The sequence below is a fragment of the Pongo pygmaeus genome, chromosome 21, assembly GCF_028885625.2.
Source record: "Pongo pygmaeus isolate AG05252 chromosome 21, NHGRI_mPonPyg2-v2.0_pri, whole genome shotgun sequence".
NCBI lineage: Eukaryota > Metazoa > Chordata > Mammalia > Primates > Hominidae > Pongo > Pongo pygmaeus.
The window spans coordinates 32,217,040-32,244,031 of record NC_072394.2 but is presented as its reverse complement, the minus strand read 5'-3'; the positions used below and the strand labels follow the sequence as shown (position 1 = coordinate 32,244,031).

The 26,992-nt window shown below is 44.1% G+C and overlaps 1 protein-coding gene across 3 annotated transcripts; it reads right to left on the bottom strand.

Moving 5' to 3' along the window:
* Nucleotides 1–5,433: 5,433 nt before the first annotated feature.
* SIRPB2 (signal regulatory protein beta 2) lies at nucleotides 5,434–23,134 on the bottom strand. Of its 3 annotated transcripts, XM_054468232.1 has the most exons (5): nucleotides 22,989–23,134; nucleotides 11,373–11,738; nucleotides 9,936–10,277; nucleotides 9,010–9,075; nucleotides 5,434–8,008 (listed from the first exon to the last, which is right to left on the bottom strand). In XM_054468232.1, the coding sequence occupies exons 1-5, from the start codon at nucleotides 23,071–23,073 to the stop codon at nucleotides 7,839–7,841; spliced, it is 1,029 nt and encodes a 342-aa protein (XP_054324207.1). In that variant the 5' UTR covers nucleotides 23,074–23,134; the 3' UTR covers nucleotides 5,434–7,838. The 3 variants fall into 3 exon arrangements, with proteins under 3 accessions (XP_054324207.1, XP_054324206.1, XP_054324205.1); XM_054468231.1 differs by lacking the exon at nucleotides 5,434–8,008 and having other exon boundaries at nucleotides 8,822–9,075; nucleotides 22,989–23,129; XM_054468230.1 differs by lacking the exons at nucleotides 5,434–8,008; nucleotides 9,010–9,075 and having other exon boundaries at nucleotides 9,504–10,277; nucleotides 22,989–23,129.
* Nucleotides 23,135–26,992: the final 3,858 nt, after the last annotated feature.

Below are 26,992 nucleotides of genomic sequence, written 5' to 3'. Positions count from 1 at the left end.
TAGTTGCTTTCCTGGAAAATTTGGTGTCTTATTAACACTGTGCAAGAAATCCTTTAAGTTTATATGACAAACGAGTTAGGGTTTGGGTTAGGTTATTAGGAGCATGGTTGCAGCCACAATAGGCCCTGGCAGGAGGCATGGGAGGAGGGTCCTTTCTTTGTGGTGTGAGACTCTCCTTTCTATTGCAAGGCCACCCAGCACCAGCCCCGGTCCCTAGGCCTTACCCCTTTCATCATTGTGTCAACCTGAAATGCACCCCAACTTTCCAGGAAATCCAAGAAGCTAGAGGCTCACTCTGGACCTCACAATTGGCAACCAGCAAGGTCTTTCTACCCTGGAAACTGACAACGACTAACCCCAGCTTAAAGATCTGCAGGTGATCAGCTCCTCAAGGTCCAGTCCCCTGGCTGGTATTGGAGTCATTGAAACACATTGTCACCCCCCTCTTCATTTTTGTGCCATCAGGGAAAGCTCTTTGTTTGGCCAGAGGGTCCCTGATCCGTCTTCTAGAGGCCTTGAGGGTATCCTTTCCCATAACACTACCTGGCAGCTAGTGTTTACTGAGCACTTATTATGCCCCCAGACACTCTACAAAGAGCCTTAGATACACTAACTCATGCACCCTATGAAGCGAGTTCTATTGTTATCATTTCCATTTTACAGATGGGGAAACCTAGACTTCTAAAGAGTTTTGAATCCAGGTATTGCACAGCTCCTGAGTCTGCTTCTAACCACTACGCCACACTGTCTCTCCTTAGACTGCAGGACTGTGCTGGTCACTTCCTATGGCTGGTTTCTGGAGGCAGCTCCAGATGACCCAACTGGAGTTTAAGGCAGGGGATGTGAGGGCGTGAACTTGAAACTACATTTACGTAACACTTATCTAAGTGTCCTTAACAAAACTAGCGAAGGAGGTGCTGAAGGCTCAGCTTTAGCTCCACCCTCCTATGTCCAACCACCCCCCAACCTCCAGCCCCATCCCACCCAAGCCCCATCCCCAAATTCTACCACCGCTACCACCTCCAGCCTCACCTCTACCTCACAGATCCGCCGCCAGCACCTGACCCACCCCGCCCCACTTTCCCTTCTAACTCCACCCTCAGTACTAAACGCACCCCACCCTCCAAAGCCCACTTTCACTCCATTTCACCCCCAGCCCCCTCCGGGCTCATCTCCATCTTCCTTCCCACTCCAGCCTCACCCCAGCCCCTTCCTTTAATCCTATCTTCCACCACCTCCTGCCCCACCCCAGCCTTCCTTTGGCACCCCCTCTGCTGTGTCCTCACTGGTGGTGACTTTACTTTGGGCAGGAGCTGTGTGTACCCAGGACTGGTGTCTCCTCTGACCCCCTACTCCAGTCCCCTAAGCGCTAGACCCTCTATAGCTTAGGGGCCCAGGGGAGCTGCTAGGTGGAGCAAATGATTGATTTCTCAACTGACATTCAGATATTCCAGAGGCCCCTATACATGGAAGCTGCCGGTACCACTCACCCTTCTCTACTACCTCAGCCTCAGCACTGCCTTCTTCTACCACTCTTCATCACAAAAGGTGACAGAGCGAGACTCTGTCTCAAAAAATAATAATAATAATAACACTACCACTGCCTCAGCAAAGTTGGGACTATTTGTCTCTCTTTTCACAACATCTTCAACTAATGACAATAATAATAAAATAACAGTACTGCCAGCCGGTGTATGGAAAAATGCTTGGTTGCATTAGTCAGCAGTGAGAACCAATGAAAACTGCAATGAGATTCCCTTTTGTCTTATCCAACTGGTAAAACATTTACAAGCCTGACTGTTAGAGTAGGCGGATAGCCAGATTGGGAAAAGAAGTCCTGGCGACTCCATTCACTGACAGTCAGCGCCACCCACTGGCAGCCAGCAAAAAGACAATGGCTACACTGGCAACTTCTGGCCTTGTGGTTGGGCTCCTGTCCCTAAAGGGGACTTATGAGGCTTTACCCAGAGATAACCATGGTAGGGACTTTCCCACTGACGAGCATGTGCACTCCTCTAGTAACACCCTACAGTAGCCTTTTGCTCATTATAATAACAAGCTGGGCACAGTGGCTCATGCCTGTAATCCCAGCACTTTGAGTGGCCAAGGTGGGTGGATGACCAAGTCAGGAGTTCGAGACCAGCCTGGCCAATATGGTGAAACCCTGTCTCTACTAAAAGAATACAAAAATTAGCCAGGCGTGGTGGTGCGTGCCTGTAGTCCCAGCTACTCAGGAAGCTGAGGCAGGAGAATCGCTGGAACCCGGGAGGCAGAGATTGCAGTGAACCGAGATCACACCACTGCACTCCAGCCTAGGTGACAGAGCAAGACTCTGTCACAAAAAATAATAATACTAATAACAAAACACACCCCTGAGTGGAGATTTTAAATGCCAATGAGACATGCAATATGTTTACTAGCGTGTACAAACACAGAACATTCATGGCCAAGAGGACCACCTAAAACATGATTGTAAGTGACACTCCCTCATGCCCCTTCACGAATAGTCATGTAAGATTCTCATAAAGAGGGTCCCCCAGCAGCAGCTGAGGCTGGCTTGTTCTTTCAGAGTGTACTGTCTCTTTAAATAAACACTGCTACTGCTGTCTTTCGCCTGATGCTGTTTTCCAGCCAGGTCAGCCCACTCCTTTCTAGGAACATACTTTATCTTTCTTCAATAAACTCTGCTACTTAACCTTTGCTGTGTGTTTCTTGGCTGAAATCTTTCTTCCAAGCAGACAAGAACTGAAGATTCCCACACTTCCCTGTAATGTGACCACAGGAAATATTGGCATAAGCATGAAACAACAGGAATTTTCCTGTGTCTGGCAGCAGTATATGTTGGCTTAATGGCATTGGGGCATGATTTGGCCAATCTAGTGGAGTTGAAGAAGCATAGAACCTGTGTAACCCTCCAGTTCTACTTGTGGGTGTGTGCACTGGTGCATGCATCAGGAGACACAATGAAACTGCCTCTGTTTGGGATAGTGAGAAACTGGAATAGCTAAGGTCTCCATCCATCAACAGAAATCACAAATGTAATATGTTGATACAATGGAATACTATACAGTTCTGAAGATGAATGAATTAGAGTTACAGGTAACCAACCTGGATATAACTCAAATGTTGAGTCAAAATGCAAGGTTGAGAATGAACTGTGTAGCAAAGGGCCATTAATCAGTGCCATTTAGATAGAATTTAGAAATGTGCTTGACTAGGCCTGGCATTCCCCACTTTCTCAGCCCAGTGACATGTAGCTGCACTCTGGGCAGTGTGTCTTGTGGAGACGATGGACTATTCTTGACCAGGCTGGCCCCTCCTCTCACCCCACCCCGATACCGCCACCCCAGTACTGCAGCAGGGCTGCCATCCTTGGGTTGTCAGGATATAGGAAGCCACTGTCAAATGGCGTTTGCGCCTTTTCTTCCTCCGGCTCTAGGTCTTACCTGCAGGGGGAAATGGAGGGTCCTCGAGGAGAGTGGCGTGAATAGACTCATCTCTCACAGGGAGCTGTCACAAAGGCTGCGACTTTGGCAGCCTTGATGGGGGTTCCTTGGGGCAGGAGGAGCATGGGACAAGAACCATGGGAAAGGAAGGAAAGAGCTAAAGAAGAGCTGCAGGAAGAAGGAAACAGAAGAGGAGGGAGAGAAACAGATGCCCTGATTCAGGGATCTTGGAGTGTAGCCACTGACATCCAGGCATCACATCTGAAGGCCCAGGCAGGACATGTAATAGTGGCCTGTTGGCCCTTAGTGGGGGCTGTGGCCTCCCTGTGGCATGCCCCTGCTCTGTCTTTGGTGGGTCATCTCACCTGTGCAATGCCTGGGGCCCCAAAGCAGCAGAAGGGCTGGGCTGAGGAGTTCTGTCTCCCATCCATTCCCCACCCTTTCTATCTGTGGTCAGCAGGTTTCCCAGAGTCCCCACGAAGGGCCTTAAATTATTCATCTTTTGTTATATTTGTCTTCTTTAGTGGACTTGCCTCCACCTTGCTCCCCTGCCATGTCCCTATAAGTCCCTGGACCCAAGCAGGGCCAACTTTCTATAGGAGTTTCCAACTGAGTCTGTGGTGAGCAGGGCCATCTGGCTTCTGAAGTTGCCTGATAAGGGGCCCAGGCACTGTAGGCTGCCATGCTCCTCATCATGGGGAGGATAGTGACTACAGTTTATAGTTAGAATTGCATAACAATTGCCTAATGAAATAATGTAACTATAATAATTATTTAGGGCTTCTTATGTGCCAGGTGCTGCACATATACCAATGCATTTTAGCCTCAAAACTACCTAATAAGGGAGACACGCATGTTATTATCAGTTTATAGACAAGGAAACTGAGAGAAAAAAACTCACCCAAGAGATAAGTAGGAGAACTGGAATTTGAACCTGCACAGCCAGATTTCCGAGATTGTGTACTTCATCTCTGCCATGCATGTAGTTCAGGTGTTTACGGGGTCTAATACAGGCCAGGCATTTTGCTTGGTGTTTGCTGTTCTTGTGCCAAATCAAGCACGTTCCTGCCTCAGGAACTTTGCATTCGCTGTTCCTTGTACTTTTCAGCTCTTTCCCTGGGTATCTGCAGGGCTCCCTTCCTCACCTCCTTCAGGTGTCAGCTCAAATGTCACTTTATCAGGAGGCCTCTTCTGTCCACCCTGCATAAAATAGTGTCACTTCCCCTTTGCTCTGGCAACTTCCTTCCCCCTCCTCCTGCATTGTGAAGGCCCTCAGCACTCAGTATAGTGGGGCCTGTTACTTACCTAGGGTTACTTGCTCATTGTCTCTCTTCTCTCAGGAGGAGGTAAGCGCTGAGAGAGCAGACTTCTGTTTCATTCTCAGCACACTGATTAGGGCCTGGCACAGAGTCAGCTTTCAACCACGTTTCAGGATTGAATGAGGGTGGCTACAATAGTGGACCGTTAGGTTCCTGTCCCCAGGGAGCTCAAATTCTAGTGGGGACAACTAACAACCATCAAGGAAGCAGACACACAAACACACACGCACACACAGACACGCACACACGCACACACACACGCACACACACGTGAACACACATGCATACACAGGCACACACATGCACACACACAGACACACACATGCACACATGCACACCCACACACCCACATAGGTGCACACACACATGCTTGTGCGCTCACACACACACACCCACACACAGGTTTTCAGGTAGCAGTAAGTGCTATGAAGAAAACTTAAGTGGCAAGCAGGAATGAGAGTGATGGAGGTGCTTTTTTGGATAGAGTGGTCCAGAGAGCCCTCTTGAAGGTAAGAGTTAAGCAGAGACTTGAATGAATCAGGGAGCTTTGTGTGGTCAAATCCCAGAGGGGTGCTGGAGCAGAGTCAGCTTACAGGATCTGGGGAGATGAGGTCAGAGGGGGCAGCAGGCACCAGCTCATGCAGGGCCCTACAGGGTGAGGGGGCTTGCAGGGGCAGGTAGGACCCACCTCCAGTTAGTGGAGAACCACCTCCATGCTTTCCTGCTGTTTTAGCTTCCCATGACTGCTGCAGCAGATCACTGCAAACCTGATAATTTAAAACAACAGAAATTTATTTTCTCATATTTCTGAAGTCCCAAAGTCTGAAATCAAGGTATTGGCAGGGCCACACTTCCTCCGGAGGCTCCAGGGGGAGAATTTTTTCCTTGACTCTTCCAGCTTCTGGTGGCTGCTGGCATTCCTTAACCTGTGGTCACATCGCTCCAAACTCTGCCTCTGTGGTCACATTGCTTTCTCTTCTACATTGAAGCTCCTTCTGTGTCTGTCTTGTAAGGATACTTAACATCTCTTTCAGGGCTCACTTAGATCATCCAGGATAAACCCCCACCCCCATCTCAAGATTCTTAATTTAATCACACCTGCATAGTCTTTTTTTTCTTTTTTCTTTTTCTTTTTTTTTGCCATACAAGGTAACAGTCACAGGTTCCCGAGATTAGGACATGGATATCTTTGGGGTGGGGGTTAGTATTCAGCCTACCTTCCCTACCCTCTCTAATGTCTGGTAATTCAGTAATTTATTCCATTCTCAGACTAAATTACTGTTCTCTCTGGCTTAGTTCAAGCTGTTTTTCTGTTTGTGGTAATGAAAAACATCTAGACTTATCTATTCCCCGCTATAGTGAGTGCTAATACATGTTTGCCTGGAAAGAGAACAGGGAATTTACATGTATCAAGTGCACGCAGTGCACACAGCACATAGTAGGCCCTCAGTAAATGCAGAATTGAATTGGTTCTTCTTTTTTTTTTTTGAGATGGAGTTTTGCTCTTGTTGCCCAGGCTGGAGTGCAATGGCGTGATCTCATCTCACTGCAGCCTCCGCCTCCCAGTTCAAGTGGTTCTCCTGCCCCATCCTCCCAATCCTCCCAAGTAGCTGGGATTACAGGTGCACACCACCACGCCTGGCTAATTTTTTTGTATTTTTAGTAGAGACGAGGTTTCACCATGTTAGCCAGGCTGGTCTCAAACTCCTGAACTCAGGTGATCCACCCACCTTGGCCTCCCAAAGTGCTGGGATTACATGCATAAGCCACCATGCCTGGTCTTGAATTGGTTCTTACACAATGCAGAGAAGTCCACATTAGTATCCTGGATGTTCTGTGATGTGAAGGGACTCTGATTAGTCACTGAGGGTGCACAGGGAGGGGGCAGAGGCCTCAGGGTTAAAGGCAGGTGTGTCTGACTCCTGGGCATGCACAATCTTCCCCATGTCAGGGCTTCTCAGTCCACTAGATGGTGGTAGCACCCCCCAGGTTGTGCCAACCAAAAACATCTCTAGACATCGCCAAAAGTCCAATGGGGGCAAAATCACTCGTCTTGGGAACTACTGCCCCACATCATGCTTCCCCAGGGGAGGTGATGGTGGGAAGAAGTGCTGGCTAGCTAGCTGGGCATTGAACTCAGGTGTCCCACAGGGAAGGTGAGAGGCTGCCTGTATGCCACTGTGGTGGAGATAACTGGTTATCCCCTGATGTCTACCATCCGGTTTCTCTAGTGAAAACTTGCAGCTGGGCGCATTGCTGCCAGAAATAAAGACTACATTTCCCAGCGTTTCTTACAGCTAGGTGTGACCATGTGAGCACATTCCAGCCAAGTAGAGATAAGTGAGGTGGCCAAGTTCCTGACTGTGCACTTAAAGGGGAGGGTCCTGCTCGCCTTTCCTGCCTTCTTCTCCAGTCTGGCTGCCCAGAAGGTGGACCTGGTAGCAATGAGATCAATGAATCCTGGGTCTCAATACCAGGGAGTCTCTGTATTGCTTGGCCTGCGGATGGTCAACTTTCTGGTTGATTTCCACTGGTTTAAGCCACTGTTATTTAAGAGCTTTGTTATGGTTGCTGAACCTGCATTCTAATATTACATCTGCCCAAGCCAGCCATGTGGGGGATGGAAGGAAGGCAAGAAGGAGCGGGGAGAAAGGTGTAGATGGAGGGGCACAGATGGTCTGGCTGGTTGAGCTCAGAGATTCTTAGAGACATCTCCTGGGAAGAAGACTCTGAGTTGGATGTTGGAGGCCAAGAAGGATGTGGCGAGATGGGGAAAGGGGCAGGGCACACCAGAAAGGGCTGCAGCAGGGGCAAGGGTGTTGAGGAGAGACTGAGTCAGGCACTGAAAAGCAAGGAGGTCTTGAACAGGCCAAAAAGAGAAAGGGAGACATTTTAGAGGGAAGCCTGGTGCAAAGAAGGGAATTTCACTAGGTGGACCAAAACCAGATGTAGGGATCTAGGAGTTTGTCATGAGGCCTGGGGGCACCTGGAGGCTGGGACTGGAGGTAGGGAAATGGTTGAGGAGCCCTGGCTCCTCTCCAACTCAGAAGATCCCCATTCTGGGGCTGACCCCTCACTCTTGACCCTTGCTCCATGCTAAGATGTTCATGGCTCCTGCTAGGCCTGTGGTCTTGACATCTTCTTGCCCAGGGCTCCTCCGAGAGGTAGCCAGGGCCCGTAGGAGTGCAGCCAAGGTAATTGCCTTCAGCCCCAGGACCACAGGTGCGAACACAACCAGGAGGCCTGGGAGGCACAGGAGAGAGCTCAGGCGGGACCCGTGGTGAGGGCCCCACAGCCCACACCTCAGTGCTGCCCATGGGCAAGGTCACATCCTGCTGCTGTATAACCTCTGGAGCTGTATCCTTTCTACATTGAGAGAGGAGATGAAAGACCACCCTTCCCTCTGCCCTGGGCCCAGAGAACGGTTATCCAATATTCTACCTGCATCTGTAATCATCTCAGTCACATCCCTAACCTCTGCTCTTCCTAATTGCCTAATGCAATCCTCAAGGTAATCCTACAGTGTAGGATAGTGATCCAATTTTTATAGATAAGGAGACAGACCCAGAGTGGGGAAATGATTTTCTCAGGGCCACATGTGTTAAAGAAGTCACAGGACCCAGGCAGTCTGGCCCCCATGAATGGCAGGAGCAGGGCCAAGCATCAGGAAGGCAAATCTGACCACGTCTATCACAAGCTCCCACCAGATACCGAGAGCCCTCAAATATTAACATGAGATGTGCTAGGCACAGTTCTGGACACCTGGCATGTGTGATCTCCTTGAGTGCACACACAACCCCATGAAGTAGGCTTTCTGATTCTTGTCCCCTCCCCGCTAGTTCATAGAGTCAGATACCAGATTCAAGGGGCGAGAACCTGCCCATTACACTAGGAAGGTGCTCCTTCCAGGAGGCTTAGCTGCAAAGCCATGTTCTCCAGTGTCGCTGTGCATAGCCTCACAGTGTGTCCCTATATTCAGAATCACAGGGAGCTCACCACCTCTCAAGAAAAATTTCCCACTAAACAGTTACATGGCCCTGGCTATGAGAAAGTTTGTTATAACTGAGCTGTTATAACATGGTTCTCTGGGGTCCTAGTTCTGCAGTTGAGATGAAGTCCTGGGAGCTTTCTTGGTGGCAGATTAGCCCCAGGAGTCTGGGACTGCTCGCTTCCCATGACCAAGCCATTCATGGCCCCCTTGCCTGTGGGGGAGTCATTGACTCCACTGAGGTGGGTACACTCACCTGTTGGAGACATCTCAGTTGCATGTTCACTGGTGAATTCTGCCTCTTGGGAAGAGGTAGATTTTGCTGCAAGGGAGAGAGTCTTTCTCATACTTCCCTTTATCTTTCTCTCCCACCACTTCCTAAGTCCCAGGAGCTGGGATCTCTGGGATGAGTCTGCCAGTTTCTACCTGGGTGCAGGCTAGAAGTCAAACCCTGCAGCTATGAAGGACAAAGTTAGACTTTCTACTGGAGCACGTTTAGGGTATGGACATGTCTAATTCATTGCAGTGTCTCCAGTACTTAGCATAGTGCAGGACACTCAACAGGCATGTGGTAGATGTTTGTTGAATTATTATTGTTACTATTATTTTTTGAGACAGAGTTTTGCTCTTGTTGCCCAGGCTGGAGTACAATGGTGCGATCTTGGCTCACTGCAACCTCCGCCTCCCAGGTTCAAGCAATTCTCCTGCCTCAGCCTTCCAAGTATCTGGGATTACAGGCGTGCACCATCATGCCTGACTAATTTTGTATTTTTATTAGAGATGGGATTTCACCGTGTTGGTCAGGCTGGTCTCGAACTCCTGACTCAGGTGATCCACCTGCCTTGGCCTCCCAAAGTGCTGGGATTACAGGAGTGAGCTTTGGTGTGTGGCCAATGTTTGTTGAATTATTAATGATCTATACAGAGTTCTGGAAACCAGAATGGGGAGAAATTAACTCTGTTTGAGAGGAGGAGAAGGTTTTACAGAGGAGGGGCCATTTGTGTTGGGCCTTGAAGGATGAGTAGGAGTTTTCGGAGAAAAGGAGAAAGCATTCCAGGTAGAGGGAAAAACTTATGTAAAGACATGGAGGCTGGGAAGAACTGGCTTGTTTGGGACATGTAGAAAAATTCCTGATGAATACCTGCTCCTCTCTCCCGACAACTCCAAAACCAATTGTCTCACCTTTCACTTTCAGCCTGGTGCCCTGTCCAGACAGGTATTGCCTGTTGGGTTTCCTCTGAAACTTTACACAGTAATAGGTGCCTGCATCCTCACTGGAGACGTTTTGCAGAAGAATGCTGAAGTCATTGTTGGAGGCCTGCACTGCTGTCGCCTTGGGATGGGAGATGCCTCCAAAGTTGTAAATGGCCTCCCGGCTCAGACCGGCTCCCTGGAACCACCTGATGGGTCCGGGGGGACCGTCTCCAAGCACTGTGCAGTTCAGAAAGACAGTGTCTCCAGTGGTCCCCAACACCAATTCCTGGGGCTGGATGATCCACAGGTCTGGTTCAGGGTCCCCAGCTCCTAAAGCCAAAGAGGAGGTCCTTGTTGAATTCCATCTCCTCTTCCATCGTTCACTCATTTCCTCCCTGGTGTTCTCCCTCCTTTCCTTCTTTCTAGATTTCTTCACTCAGCCACTCCCTCCTGCTTTCTTTATTACTCACCAGTTGACTCATTCAGTAAAAAAGCTCTGAGTACCTACTACATACCTATGGTAGGATTGGGGAACATGAAACTCAGGAAGACACACAAGTGCCTGGCCCTGAAGCCATTCTCTGTCTTCCAGTGGAGATGGTCAAAAAATTGCCCAGAGGTGGAAACCCAGAAGACGGCAGGACTACAGAGGAGGCACCATCATAGCTTGGAAGAAGCCAGTGAAGCCTTCCTGAATCTGGCATCAAGTTAAAATGAACTCCCACGTACAGATACTCTCCATGTCACCAGTTTATGGGGTGTTTCCACAAGCATCCATTCTATTTAGTCACCCGAATGACTCTTGAAGTACAAATTGTGTTGCCTGTTTTTCAAGCAAAGCACTTGAGGCATGTAGAGCCAGTGTAACTGACTTAAGAAGGAACTGCTATTCAATGACAGGCCCAGGATTTGGGTATTCACGTCACCATAGGTGGACTTACAGATGCCAGGATTGATTACTTGGGGAGTGTGGTAGATGACATGATCAGCCTCAGGTTTTGACTCTGTGCTTGTAATAGGGTACATCCACACTTTTACCTTGGCTGCACAGTGGAAGACTATTCTTCCTTGTCCCTTGACTTGGAGCTGAGCCATGTGACTTGCTTTAGCCAGTGGGCTGTTAGCAGACATAATGTGAGTGGATGCTTGAGGTGTACTTGAAGAGTTGGGACTGGGCTTCTGCTTCTGCCATCTCTATGAGAAAAACATGCCCCACGTAGTTGCTACCTCTCCAGCCTGGGCTCTGGCATGAGACATGAGGAATGGAGCCACCCAGCCACATGTAAATGTGCATGTAGAGATACAAATATGTATTGTTGTATGCCACTGAAATTTTGTGTGATACAGCATGATACAGTGGATAAAGGTGACTGTGCAGGAAAACAGACTGGAGCAAATGCGTGGTCTGCAGGGCCTGATACTCACCCTTCACAAGCACTGAGGTGCCTTCATCCGATTTCATTTCTGAGTGTTCACTCAAACCATCAAACCTCACACAGTGGTAGGTTCCAGTGTGCTCCCTGGTGACATTGTGGATATAGATGGAATAATCACAATTCAGTGGTTCTGATGTCCGTTGGATCATGGGCATTACCCCAGGGAAGGAGCCTCGTTTAAAGTTATAAATTTCCTGTTGGTCCTGAGTGCTCACCTTGACCCATTTTATCATACCGTCAGTGCAGGAGCCGACCACCATACACCTCAGTAAAAGTGTCTCGCCTTCTGCCACCAGCATGGGGCCCTCGGGCTGTAGCACCTGCCAGTCATTCCTGCTGCTCTGCCCAGAGGCATCTACAAAAGAGGAAGAAAGACCTTGCATTGGGCAGGAAGGACTTGGAGCCCTAAATGACAAGCTTAAAACAATCAAACCATCATCTGGCCAAGAACAATGGCCCAGGACAAGACAGGAGTGTCATTAGAGAGGGAAGGGAAAGAGGGGATGAGGTGGCTGGCTGCAGAGAGAGAACTGAGCTATGCAATGGCAAACCTACAAATAATAAATAACACTCAAGTGCTCACCATGTGCTGGGCCCTGCATGCATTATGTCACTTATTCTTCACAATGCTCCTGTAAGGTAAATGGCATTATTCCCATTTTTTGACAGAGGAAACTGAGGGTCCGGAAAGGTTAGGCAGCTGTCTCAGGATCATCGGCTAGGATTGTGTCTCCCAAATGCACATGTTGATGTCCTAACCTCCAGTACCTCAGAATGTGACGTATTTGGAGATAGGGTCTTTAAGGAGGTAATTCAGTTAAAATGAGGTCATTGGGGTTGGGCCTTAATCTCATCCAACTGGTGTCCTTATAAGGAGAGGAAATTTAGACACACATATGCAGGGGGAAGACCATGTGAAGATACAGGGAGAAGGCGGCCGTCTATAGGCTGAGGAGAGGGGCCTCAGACAAACCAGCCCTGCAGACATCTTGATCTCAGTTTCCAGCCTCCAGAATTGTGAGAAATTACATTTATATTGTTCAAGCCACCCAGGCCATGCTACTTTGTTATGGAAGCTCTGGCACACTCATACATCACTCAGTAAGAGAGTGACAGGCTTGATTCAAACCCTCTCAGCCTGTTTCTGGAACTCTGGCTATTAATCTTCAAATGCCACCCTTCAGAGACGTAGGTTTGTGTGTTGCAGGGTTCAGTGTAAATACCCTTTCTGCCTCATGTGAATTATCAGCAGACTGCAGTTCATGTTAATGTGTTGTGAACTGAGTCTATTTTGGAGATAGGTTGAACTGTTGAGTTTATCCTCAAAGTGGATACAGAGAAAGAGGGCTGAGGCCTCCCATGGATGTTCTGGGTTACAAACATCATCACATGTACTCCTTCTAAGAATTCTGTGAGGTAGATGCTGTTATAATCTCAATTTTAAAAACTTCTCCATTTATTATTTATTTATTTTTTAATTTTTTTTTGTAGTGATGGGGTCTCACTATGGTGCCCAGGCTGGTCTCAAACTCCTGTGCTCAAGTGATTCCTTCCCCTTGGCTTCCCAAAGTGCTGGGATTACAGGTGTGAGCCACCATGCCCAGCCTATAATCTCCATTTTTGAGATGAGAAAGAAAACGAATGCTCACAGTGGTAAAGAAACATGAGGTGAACCATGCATTCAGTAGATATCATGTCCAGGATTTGAACTCAGATCAGGTGACTTAAGATTCTGCTCAACTCAAGGTCGGCAGCTTTGTACCCTGAGTTTCCTTTTTGTCTGTATTCCCGTCAGCCTTTGTGAATAGCTCAGTCTCACTCCACACATTTGTTTGCAGTATATCATGGTGTTTCTCAGTTGTGAATGAGGCAAGGAGAGTAAGAAGGTGAAGCAAACATTCCCTTCTAAGAGGGTCTAGGAAAGACTTATGGAATTCTAAATTCTATTTCTACCTATCTTCAGCTAGGCATGTGCTGTTAACCACCAAGAATAACTTTCTCACAATTGTGACCAAGTGATAACCGCATGTTGAATCCTAGGGATTGCTTTTGTCCTTGATGTCCTTAGTTCCAAGAAATTCAGCAACATCCACTCTCAAACATTATTTGAGCCAGTCAGATCTGTTATCACTTATCCTTCCTGTTTTTTTCCCTGGCCTCAGGTAATTTCCTCACACACACGTACAGAACTGTGCCCATCACTCAGCTCAGGGCTAAGAATGGTGCCTGTTCCCACCAGCCAAACTGGTAAAACCCATGATTGTCAAGGCACTGGGCAAACTCCACAGAAGAGAGATGCAGCCCAGAAAGAAGTGTTCTGGTCCGCCCAACAAATCTTAAAAGCAAAGCCCCAAACTGATTTAAAAAAAAATAACATTCTATTGTGAGGCTTCTAACACACGTATAAGTAGAAGTCATGACATCAATAGAATAAAGACTTGGAGTGGAGAAATGTAAGTTTACTACTGTAAGTTTCTTTTTTTTTTTGGTATCCATCACCTGAGTATTTATTATTTCTATGTGTTGGGTACATTTCAGGTCCTCTTTTCTAGCTGTTCTGAAAAACATAATACATTGTTGTGAATTATAGTCACCCTACCCTGCTATCAAACATTAGAATTTATTCCTTTTATCTAACTGTGTGTTCGTACCCATTCACCAACCTCACTCTTAATCCCTCTCTCTGAGACCCATCACCTTTCCTAGTCTTTGGTATCTGTCATTACACTCTCTACTTCCGTGAGATCATTTTTAGCACCTGCATAGTTGTCTTTCTGTGTCTAGCTCCTTCCTTCCTTCCTTCCTTCTTTCCTTCCTTCCTTCTTTCCTTCGTTCGTTCCTTCCTTCCTTCCTTCTTTCCTTCCTTCCTTCCTTCCTTCCTTCCTTCCTCCCTTTCTTCCCTCCTCTCTCTCTCTCTTTCTCTCTTCCTTCCTTCCTTCTTTTTTTGGAGTGCGATGGCATGATCTCGACTCACTGCAACCTCCGCCTCCCAGGTTCAAGCAGTTCTCCCGCCTCAGCCTCCTGAGTAGGGCTTACTTCACTTAACATAATAATCTCCAGTTCCATCTGTGTTGCTGTGAATGACTACAGATTTCATTATTATTATTTTTTTATGGTTGAATAGTATTCCATTGTGGGTGTGCTTGGGGACACCCTATATATGTATATATATATTTTTTATCAATTCATCCATTGATTGACGCTTAGATTGATTCCATACATTTGCAATTGTGAATATTGCTGCATAAACATAGAAATGCATGCACTCCTTTGATATATTGATTTCTTTTCCTGTAGATAAATACCTGTTCTAGGATTGCTGGATCATATGGAAGTTCTATTTTTAGATTTTTGAGAAATCTCCATACTGTTTTCCATAGTGGCTGTACTAATTTACATTCCCGCCAATAGCGTATAAGAGTTTCCTTTTCTCCTCATCCTCATCATTTTTTTTTTTTTTTTTCTGAGAGGGAGTCTTTCTCTGTCACCCAGGCTGGAGTGCAGTGGCACCATCTCGGCTCACTGCAACCTCCGCCTCCTGGGGTCAAGTGATTCTCCTGCCTCAGCCTCCTGAGTAGCTGGGATTACAGGCACGTGCCACTACACTTGGCTAAGTTTTGTATTTTTAGTAGGGACAGGGTTTCACCATGTTGGTCAGGCTGGTCTCGAACCCCTGACCTCAGGTGATCTGCCCACCTCAGCCTCCCGAAGTGCTGGGATTACAGGCACGAGCCACAGCACCTGGCCTTTTTTTGGTCTTTTTAACAATAGCCATTCTAACTGGGATAAGACGATATCTCATTATGGTTTTGATTTGCATTTCCCTGATAAGTGATGTTGAGCATATTTTTTCATATACCTCTAGGCTATTTGTATGTCTTCTTTGGGAAATGTTTATTCATTCCTTTCCTTTGCTTATTTTTAATTAGATTATTTATTTGTTTGTTTGCTTTTTTAACTGTTGAGTTGTTTGAGTTCCTTGTATATTCCAGATATTAGTCCCTTGTCAAATGGGTACTTTGTGACTATTACCTCTCATTCAGGAGGTTGTCTCTTCACTGTTTTGATTATTTTTCTGCAGTGCAGAAGCTTTTTAGTTTAATATAGTCCCATTTGTCCTTTTTTTTGCCTTTGTTGCCTGTCTTTCGATGTCTTAGCCACAAAACCTTTGCCTAGAGCAATGTCTTGGAGTGTTTTCTGATTTCTTTGTATTGTTTTTCAGAATTATCTTGTATCTTACTGAGCTTCCTTAGTATCAATATTTTGTGTTCTTTTTCTGGGATTTTGTAAATTTCTTCTTGATTGGGATGTGTATTGGTATAATAGACCAATGGCATAGAATACATAGACCAATGGTATAATAGACCAATGGCATAGAATAGAAAACAGAAATAAATCCATGTATTTACAGCCAATTGATTTTTGGCAAAGGTATCAAGAACACACATTCAATAAATGGTGCTGGAAAAACTGGATATCCATATGCAGAAGAATAAAAGTAGACTGCTATTTCTCACCATATACCAAAATCAACTAAAGATGAATTAAAGATCTAACTGTAGGACCTAAAACTATAAAAACTACTAGAAGAAAACAGGGAAGGCACTCCAGGACACTGGTATAGGTAAAGATTTTATGACAAAGACCTCAAAAGGGTCAGGCAACTAAGACAAAAATAGACAAATGGGACTATATTAAACTAAAAAGCTTCTTCATAACAAAAGAAACTATCAACAGAGTGAAGAGACAAACTCTTGAATGAGAGAAAATATTTGCAAAGTACTCACCTGACAGGGGACTAATCTAATATCCAAAATATATAGGAAACTCAAACAACTCAACAGTTAAAAAAATCTCATTAAAAAGTGGGCAAAGGACATGAATCAACATTTCTCAAAAGAAGACATACAAATGGCCAACAGGCACATAAAAAATGCCCAACATCACTAATCATCAGGGAAATGCAAATCAAAACCACAGTGAGATATCATCTTACCCCAGTTGGAATGACTATTAAAAAGGCAACAATAAAAAAAACCCAAAATAAATAAACAAACCACCACAAACATATGCTGGTAAGGTTGCAAAGAAAAGGAAACTTTATACATGGTTGGTGGGAATGTAAATTAGTACAGCCATTATGAAAAACAGTATGGAGATTTCTCAAAAAACTAAAAATAGAACTGCCATCTCACCCAGCAATACCACTACTGGATGGCCAGTATGGAATACTACTTGGCTATAAAAACAAATGAAATTCTGTCATTTGTAGCAACATGAATGAAGGTGGAGTTCATTATGTTAAGTGAAATAAGCCAGGCACAGAAAGACAAACATCACATGTTTTCACTCATATGTGGGAGCTAAAAAAATTGATCTCATGAAAGGAGAGGGTAGAATGATACCAGACGTGGGGAAAAGTGAGTGTAGGGAGAGGGGGATGAGAGAATTTGTTAATGGGTACAAACATACAGTTAGATGGAAGAAATAAGATCCTGCCATTTGATATAAGAGTATGGTAACTGTAGTTAACAACAATGTATTGTACATTTCAAAATAGCTTGAAGAGAGGACTTAAAATATTCCTAACACAGATAAATAAAAATACATGAGGTGATGGACATCCTAAATATCTTGACTCATTTATTACACATCCTATGCATGTAACAAAGTATTATACGAACCCCATAAATATGTACAAATGTTATGTATCGATTAAAAAAAGAAAAATTAGAAAATATTTTGAACTGAATGAAAATGAAAACATAATATAAAAATTTGCGGGATCGCGTTAAAGCAAGGGGAAATTTGTAGTATTAAATGCCTATATTTGGAAAGAAGAAAGGACTCAAATAAATTACCCACTTTCCACCTTGAGAAACTAGAAAAAAAGGCCAATAAACTAAACCCAAAGTAGTGAAAGAAAGGAAATCATCAAGCTCTAAATGAAACTTAATACAGTAGAACACACACACACACAACACACACACACACACACAGAAAAAATCAATGAGAAGAAGAAAATCTTTGAGATCACTAAAACTGATAAATCTCTAATCAGATTGAATAGAGGGGACACACACAGAAAAAACCTAAATTATTAAAATAAGGAATGAGATTGGTGATACTACTACAGATTTTACTCTTATTAATAGAATAATAAAAGAATATTATGGAAAACTTCAAGTTATATATATTTGACAAATTAGGTAACATGAACAAATTCTTTGAAAAAGATACACTGCCAAAGCTTTCTCAAGAAGAAAAAGATAACCTGGTTAGCCCTATTATCTATTAAAAAGTTCAATCTGTTATTAAAAATCTTCCCAGAAATAAAGCTCCAATCCTAGAAAGTTTCATTCGTGAATTTTCCATATCTTTTTTCTTTTCTTTTTCTTTTTTTTTTTTTTTTGAGACAGGGCCTCACTCTGTCACCCAGGCTGGAATACGGTGGCGTGATCTTGGCTCACTCCAACCTCTGCCTCCCAGGTTCAAGCGATTCTCCTGCCTCAGCCTCCTGAGTAGCTGAGATGGCAGGCATGCACCACTATGCCCAACTAATTTTTATATTTTTGGTAGAGGCAGGGTTTTGCCATGTTAGCCAGGCTGGTCTTGAACTCCTGGCCTCAAGTGATCCGCCTGCCTCAGCCTCCCAAAGTGCTGGGATTACAGGCATGAGTCACCATGCCCAGCCAAATTTTCCATATCTTTAAGAAGGAAATAACACCAATTTTATACAAATACTTTTAGAAAATTGAAAAAAGGAGCATACTTTTCTAATTATTCTATGAGTCCCAGTGTTATCTTGAAACCGAAGCCTTTTCCTTACGTGAAAAGAAAAACAGTATCTCTCATGAACATAGATAAAAAATTTTAAACAAAACTTTAAAACTGAATTCAGCAATCAGCAATATTTAGAAAGTATAATACATTATAACCAAGTTGAGCTTATCCCTGGAATATAAAGTTGGTTTAACATTCAAAAATCAATCAATGTAATTTACCATATTACTAAACTAACACACACACACGCATATACATGCACTCATATAATCATCTCAACAGATGCAGAAAAAGCAGTTTTCAAACTTGAACATGCATTCCTAATAATAACTCTCAGCAAACTAGGAAGACAAGGAAGGTTTTTCAAGTTGATAAGGGGCACCTGTGAAAACCCTACAACAACTCTATCAAGCTTAGTGGTGCAAAAATGAATGTTTTCCCTGCAGATCAGGAACTAGACAAGGATACCTGTTTTTACTATTTCTATTCAATATTGTAGGATAGGTACTAACCATGCAAAAAGGTAGTAGGAAATAAAAGACATCCAGATTTGAAAGAAAAAAGAAAACTATCTTTATGTGCAGATGACATAATTAAAATTGCAATGAAAATTTCTTAAAAAGGCTACTAGACCTAATAAATGAGTTTAGCAAGGTTGACGATAAAAGATCAATGTACAAAATTATATATATTACTATATACTAGCAATAAACCATTTGAAATTGGAATTTAAAAATTTCCAGTCATCAATATTATAAAAATAGAAAATATTTAGCCAAAAATGTAAAGGAACTGCAAAGTGAAAACTTACAAGACATTGCTAAGATAAAAAAAATCAAGCCTAAATAAATAGAGAGGTACACGCTGTTCATATGTTGGAAGATTCAATACTGCTTAGATGTCAATTCTTCTCAAGTTGATATATAAACTCAATGCCATTCCCATTCAAATCCTAGCAGGCTTCACTTTAGAATTGATAAACTAAATCTAAAATTTACAGAATAGCCAAAACAATTTGAGAAAGAATAAAGTTAGAAAACTAATACTACCTGCTTTCAAGACTTAGCTAATGTTACAGGAATCAAGACAATGTGGTATTGCACAAAGATAGACAAACATATCAGTGGAACTGAATAGAGAGTCTAGAAATAGTCCATGCAAATAGAGGCAACTGATTTTTTAAAAAGAGATGAGGTCTCGCTATGTTTTCCAGGCTGGAGTGCAGTGCTATTTTGGGTGTGATCGTCATAGCACACTGCAGCTTCAAACTGCTAGTCTCAAGCAATCCTCCTGAGTAGCTAGGAGTACAGGTGCATGCCGTGGCTCCTAACTATAATTATTTGGTATTTGATAAAGGTGCAAAGACAATTCAATGGAGAATGGGGAGTTTTTTTTAACAATGGTGCAAGAACCGTTGGAAATACGTGTGCAAACAAATGAACTTTGGTTTATACCTCAAACTATATAAAAATTAACTCAAAATAGATCATATAACTAAACATAAAATGTTAAACTATACAACTTCTAGCTGCAAACATGGAAAAAAACTTTGTAACTTTGGGTTAGGCAAAGATTTCTTAGATGTAATACCAAAATCACGATCCATTAAAGACAAATTGATGAATTGGACTTCATAAAAATTAAGAACTCCCACTGTTCAGAAAACACTTGTAAAAGAATAAAAAGGCAAGTCACAGAATAGGAGAAAAATCTTTGCAAAGCACATATCTGGCAAAATATTTGTGTCCATAGTATATAACAAACTCTCAAAACTCAATGATAAGAAACACACTTAAAAAATGAGAGTCGAATAGACACTTCACCAAAAAGGATGCATGATGTAAAAAATGTTTGGCATCATTACATATTAGGGAGTTAAAATCACAGTGAGAGGTTGGTAATCCCAGGACTTTGGGAGGCTGAGGCAGGCGGATCACTGGATCCCAGGAGTTCAAGACCAGCCTGGGCAATATGGTGAAACTTTGTCTCTACCAAAACAAAAAAACTAACCAACCAACCAGACAACCACCAAAATTAGCTGGGTGTAGTGACATGGACTTGTAGTCACAGTTATTTGGTAGGCTAAGGTGGGAGGATCGCTTGAGCCAGGGAGAAGGAGGTTGCAGTGAGCTGAGATCAAGCCATTGCACTCCAGCTTGGGTAACAGAGTGAGACCTTGTCTCAAAAAAAAAAAAAAAAAATCACAGTAAGATATTACCATGTACCCATTAGAATGACTAAAATTAAAAAGATTGACCATAATAAGTGTTGGTGAGGAGGTGTAGGAACTGCCATCCTCCTACATTGCTGATGAGAATGTAAAATGGTACAACTCCTTTGAAAAACAGTTTGGCAGTGTCTGAAAAAGTTAAAAATATGGCAACCATATGATCCAGCCATTTTATTCTCAGATATTTCCCTAAGAAAAATGAAAGTATATATCCACACAAAGACTTGTACATGAATATTCATAGATGCTTTATTTATGATAGCCCTAAACTGCAAACAACACAAATGTCTGTCTACAGGTGAATGGGAAAGGGTTTATCCATACAGTGGATAGACATGAGAAGAAATGAACTATTGACATATGCACCAATATGAATGAATCTCAAAATAATTATGCTGAGTAAAAGAAGCCAGCCAAAAAGGAGTACAACTGTGTGATCCTTGTTATATACAATTCTAAAAAATGCAAACTGTAATGACAGAATACAGATCCATGATTGTTTTGGAGACAAGGAGGAGTGGCAAGGACGAATCACAAGGAAACTTTTGGGTGCTGGAAATGTTCACGATGCTGATTTTGGTGATGTTTTCACAAGTGTGAAATATACCCAGCACTCACAAACAAAACTTATTAAATTGTGTACTTTACATATGTATGGTTTAATGTATGTCAATTACACTTCAATAGAGCTGTTAAAAATAAATTATTTGTAAAGACGAAGCCTGCGCGTGTGTGACGAGAAGGAAGCAATGGAGGAGAGGAAGAAGGAAGGACTCAGAAAGTCTTATTTCAGCTAGGGATGAGTCTGGGGAAGTGAACACCAGGGAAGAAGCTGGAGACTGGACTCAGTCCTGGTGCCCACACCCCTTCCCTCCCTCTCCCCTTCTGAGTCTCCTTCCGTGTAGTCACTTGGGCTTTAGGAGGTGTCCTAGGAGGTTTGCCTCTGCCCTGTCAGTGGAGCTGGACCTTCTCATCTATTTTCCATCTGCATCCTCTGCCTGTCATGGTTCCTGTACGGGGGCTCCCTTTAAAAGCCTTATAGAAAATGTGTTAGCCCCAGTCTCCTCTACTATAAAATAGGGGCACTCATAGGACCTTTCTCTGGGGCTGCTCTGAGTATTAAATAGAAAAGTGGTGAGGTTCAACCCTGGGCCAGCTACGTAATTTGTGAGGCCAACTGCAAAATGGGAATGCAGGTCTCTTGTTCAAAAACTATTGAGCAACACAGCAGAGCATTAAACCAAGCACAGGGCCCTTCTAAGCAGGGGGCTCTGTGCCACTGTATAGAGGGCACACCCATGAACCAGCCCTGACTCAGCTTGAGACGCAGCTGGACTCAAACCTTCCAACTGACTGGTTTAAGCAACTTCTCTTATTTTCTATCTATTCTATTGCAACAATCATTGGGAATATTTTTTATTCTGAGTAGTTTAGATTTCTGATTTCCTAGTCTAGTGCCTAAAATACAGCAGACACTCAAAAGTACTTGTGGAATGAGACCTAGCAATTATGATTCACATCTTAGAATTGAGGAAATCAGCTCAGAGAGGTGAAGTGGTGTCTTGAGTCATATGGCCAATGAGTAAGGGAGCACCTAGGTCCGACCCCACACCTGGGTTCTGCCAGGATCTCTCCTGGGGATGGCCACCCCAGAGGACCAAAGATGTCATGGACAGAATCTAGATCTCAGTAGAGCCTGGAGCAGAGGCCCAGATGGGCAGGAGATGGAATGAGCCCATTGAGAGCCAAGTATTCCTGCCTGGTAGATCAGAGAGTTCTGGACTCAGAGGCTGAGCTATATATTCAGGGGTCTCAAGACTCTGGAGCTAACCTGACCTTCCCCTGAGTTAGAGGAAACATGGGAATGATAATAATAATCGCCAACAGTTATCACATCTTTGTTATGCCAGGCACTTATGGGTATTATCTTGTTAAATTCTCCTAAGAAAGTCACAAGGTGGGTCCTATTTTTAGCTCCATTTTACAGTTGGAAAAACTGAGGCTCAGAAACAAATTACTTAAACTGGTTAGTGGTGAGGTTTGAGCCTACTGTGTCTTAAGCTGAGCCAGGGCTGGTTCATGGCTGTGCCATCTATATAGTCGTACAGGGCCCTGTGCTTAGAAGGATCCCATGCTTGGTTTAATGCTCTGCTGTGTTGCTCAATACTTTTTGAACAAAAGACCCCAGTTTTCATTTTGCAATGGGTCTCATAAACTATGCAGCTGGCCCAGGGCTGAGCCTCACCACTTTTCTATTTAATACTCACAGTAGCCCTAGAGAAAGGTCCCATGAGCGTCCCTGTTTTGTAGAAGAGGCTCCTGGGGCTAAAAGAGCTGCAGCATCTGATGTGGGCATAGGAGCAATCCAGCTGGAATCCAGTGGATGTGAGCACAGAGCCTGGGAGCTTATCACTTCACTATGCTGCTTCTTGGGACACTGGGTGTGCTCTCTGCCGGAGTCAGGCAAATTTTCAGTGTACCCCTCTTTATCTTCATGGGGTCAAGCTTCTCCAGGCATGCCAGAGCACTTAGTGCCCCTCTAGGGACTGACCAGCCGGGGGTGGACCCTGTTCTGTCCTAGATCCCACTTACCTGAGGGGACAAAGACCAGTGCCAGCAGCAGGAAGCAGGGAGGCAAGTGGGCCAGGCAGGTGGGGGCGGACATCGTGGAGCACATGGCATCTTCTGTGGTCCCCAAGACTTGGGGCTCCTCTGCTCTCTTGTGAGTGTTGGAGTCTGAGGTGGGGCCCGTGGACAAGGCAGTTTCTGCCTCTCTTGGCCACAGCTGCTTGGGGAAGTGTTTTCATTGCAGCAACACAAGGCTGTTGGTGCAATAGGAAGGAGCCTGGTCAAAGGGTTTCCTGCTTTTGTGTCTGGGCTGTGATTCCTGTAGTCACTGTGCTATAACCTTGATGGCCCCTTGCCATAGGCTCCATCCTAGGTGCCCGGGAGGGAGGTGGGCACTGAGGTTATAGAATGCACTCTAGAATCAGGTGGACTTTGGAGCAAACATTGGATCTTCCTCTTCTTGGCTGTGCAAGATTTCAAAGTCACTTGCCATTTCTGAGCCTTTTGTTTCTTCATTTGCAGCACAGGAACAACAGCAATCCCCTCCTCAGAAAAGTTTTGGTGAGATTATGAGAAATAATGTGTGCGAGGGCACAGAACAATGTAAATGCTAAACATATTAACCATTATTATTCATGATGTGCAGAAAATAGAGGAGGTGACATTGCTTAAGAAGAAGGATTTATTATAAAGCTAGCCCCATGGGGGCCTCCTTTTAGCACTGCAGGGAGGGTACAGGCCTAATTCCTAAAAGTATAATCATGTGTAACTCTCTCAGCCTGTTTCCTGGGGTCCAAGTGAAACATACTCAGATTGTGCAAACATTTGTGTTTGTGGCATCTTCGTTTCCTGTAAGTGATCTGAACTTCCTCAGGAGCCTCCTGGTGCTGGCTATCAAGAAGGAAAAGCTTAATCTTGCCAATTCATGCAATCCAGGCAGTCTCTTTAGCCACATTGTCTGGGTTCAAATCTTGGCTTTACTCAGTCTGGCTGTGTGACCTTAGGACAATCATTTGACCACTTTATGCCTCGGTTTCCTCATCTGTAAAACAGGAATAAAAATAAGGTAGCATGTGTGGGGTGGAGTAAGCACTCTATAGGCTTTCACCATTGTCTTTTAGGTTCACTCAGTCTTTTAATTAACTCAGGGAAAAATACAAGAACAACTCAGCCTTTCATTAGTTCACTTCCTCCCTCATGCTTCAGAAGGTTCTGGGTGCAGAGGAAGCTGAAGATTCTCCAGCAACAGGGTGGCAGGCCTTGGATCTGAGTATGTCCCCTGGGTCCCAGGGGTCTGGTGTCTACTATGAGGAGGTTAGTCTGGCCTGGTCCCCAAGGACTTTGCACTGGGTCTGTGACTGGTCTTTTCTAGACTTTTGAGGTCTTGCATTGATACCCCTGCTCAATTCCATTACTCCCTCTACTTGTTCTCCTGCCAATGAGATCTATATAGTGAAACTTCTTTGAAAGGGCCACAAGCCTAGATGATTCCACCAGACCCTCAGTACTTTCCATGTCATTCTTACACGGGAACTTCTGAATCACCTGCTCATCTATGCAGATTTCTTTCTCAGCTATTTGTTTTTTTCTAAAGTTTTACTTACAAATAATTTTATTTTAATAGGCAAGGCATTGTATTGGTTGGCTACTGCTGCATAACAAACCACCCCAAAATTTAGAAGCTTAAAAACTAAATGTTTAGTTAATTTACGATTTTGTGGGTTGACAATTCAGTCTGGGCTCAGTTTGGTGGTTGGGTCTTCTCATCTCAGCAGATTTTGGCTGGGAATGTTCATGAACTTGAGGTCAGCTGCAGGTTGGCTAGGTGGCTTTGTTACTGCAGTTGACTGATTGTTAACCCAGGTACCTCAGCGGTCCTCTATGTGGTCTCTCATCCTCCAGGATGAGACTAACTTAGTCTTGTTCTCATGAAAGGGGCAGTTTTGAGAGACAGTGCAAGGTACAAGGAAACTTCTGCCATATTCTTTTGGCCAGAGCAAGTTACAAGACCAGACAAGATTCAAGGAATGGAAAATAGACTTTGCCTCTTGTTAGGAGGAACGGCAAAGCCTAATTGCAAAAGGTGTGGATACAAAGAGGGGGTATAGAATTGTGGACATTTTTGTGATTTATCTGCCATGGGCATCTACACAGCACAAAATTCAGAGGTCTTAGTGTCTCATTTATAGGGCTCCCAGACATTACTTTCCTTAGGGTTAACCACAGTCACCAGTTTTTGAAGACATTCAATTCCTCTACTGTTTCTGATCTAGTGCTCAGAAGCCACGTTGAATATGGTTTCTTTGTGATGTCGTGGACTATGAACACCCTGGGAAGACAGGCCCTGATCCCTTATGCCATAGGAATCCCTAAACTCCATTCCCACCCCACCCCAGCATTTGGACCTCAGGACTGTGGGGTTGGCAGGACTCCAGCATCTCAACCCCTGTCTTCTCCCTCTTTTTCTTACTACCTCACCAAGTCATAACGGGAGGAGTTCCCCTTCTTTTCCTTCTGGTAGGGACTTTCCTAATCTCAGTCCTCTTCCTAACAGCTGGCCTTCTTTGTTCTAGATGGAATCCCTCCTGCCCCTTCCTCAAGACAGCAAGTCTCACGCTCCAGCTTAGAATAGGAAAAAAGAGCTTCCAGGGAAGGAATTAAACTACCGGGAGGTGGAAAAATGCAAAAGGAAATAGTTAAAAATGTTATATCTGTCACGTCATGTATAAAACACATGAAATGCGATTGCGGGTGAAGCACTGGCTTGCAGTAATTGCTGAGTAACTAGGAACAGTGGCATTCCTCCTGGTCAGTGTGCTTGGGTATCACACGAACTACAGTGTCTATTACTAGCCTGAGTTAAGTTATCCTCAACAAGAGCACCCGAGGTATATATAGAACACAAGTCTACCTATAAAGCTTTTTTTCCTTCCACTACAAAAATGGAACTTTGTTAAAACAACAGCTTTTTCATTGTTTATCATAAAATGGAAAACATACTAAGCAAGCACAGGGAAAGCGTTCAACCTTAGCAGCAATCAAGTAAATACCAATCTTAAAAAGAGCAACACTGGTGTCTTTGCAATCAGCATCTATCTCCACTTTTTCTCTGCTCTCCTCTTTTTTTGGAGGTTCTAAAAGCCTGAGAACTGCATTTTCTGTAACTGTTTACCATCATTATTCTAGAGGTTCTACCAAGGAGAGGTTCTTGCTTAGATTTGGAAGGTAAAAGGGGAGGCATGCTTGCTTCTCTAGCCATGAAGAGGGGGCAGATACGTGATAATTGGTGGATTTAATTTATGCAAATGTGAGGTTTTGCAGTGCTGCCTGTCTTCTATAAATCACCTCTAAAGCACAGGCAGCTGGCATCATTAGTGGCAGTTTTTGTGAGTCTTTCAGATTCCTGATTTTCCAAGAGCTCCCAGTGAACTTGGGAGATAAAGCAGTGAGGATTTCCGATGGTCTGTAAGCACCAAATGCCACAAGTCCCATGAGAACAAAGCATGGCTTTTTATGACCTAACACAAAAGTAATCCAGCCTCATTTATTCTCTTCTTTTCATTTAGGAGGAAGCATTTGGTGTCTCAATACTAAAGTCTCTAAGGTCCTTGAACTTGGTTTTCTGCTATTGGCAATTTGTCCTGCCTTGTGGCTTGGTTTGCCTTTCTTACTCCCTTTTCCTTTTTCATGTCAAATCCCATGGCTTGCTTTTTGGAGTTTTTGTTTAAAATTTTTATTGAGGTCTGACTTACATACAGAAAAAGGCACAAACATTTAAATGTGCAGTTCAGCGAATTTTTAGACTTTTGCATCCATATACATCTATGTAATAACCACCCCAATGTAGAAAGTTCCTTCTTGTTTCATTCCATTCAATCTCTGGCCCCAGAGGCAGCCACCTCTGATTCCTATCACCATGGATTAGTTTTGCTTGTTCTTGGAGTCTTTAGGGTTTTCCAAATATAAGAGCATATCATCTGCAAACAAGGATAATCTGACTTCTTCCTTTACAATTTGGATGCCATTTT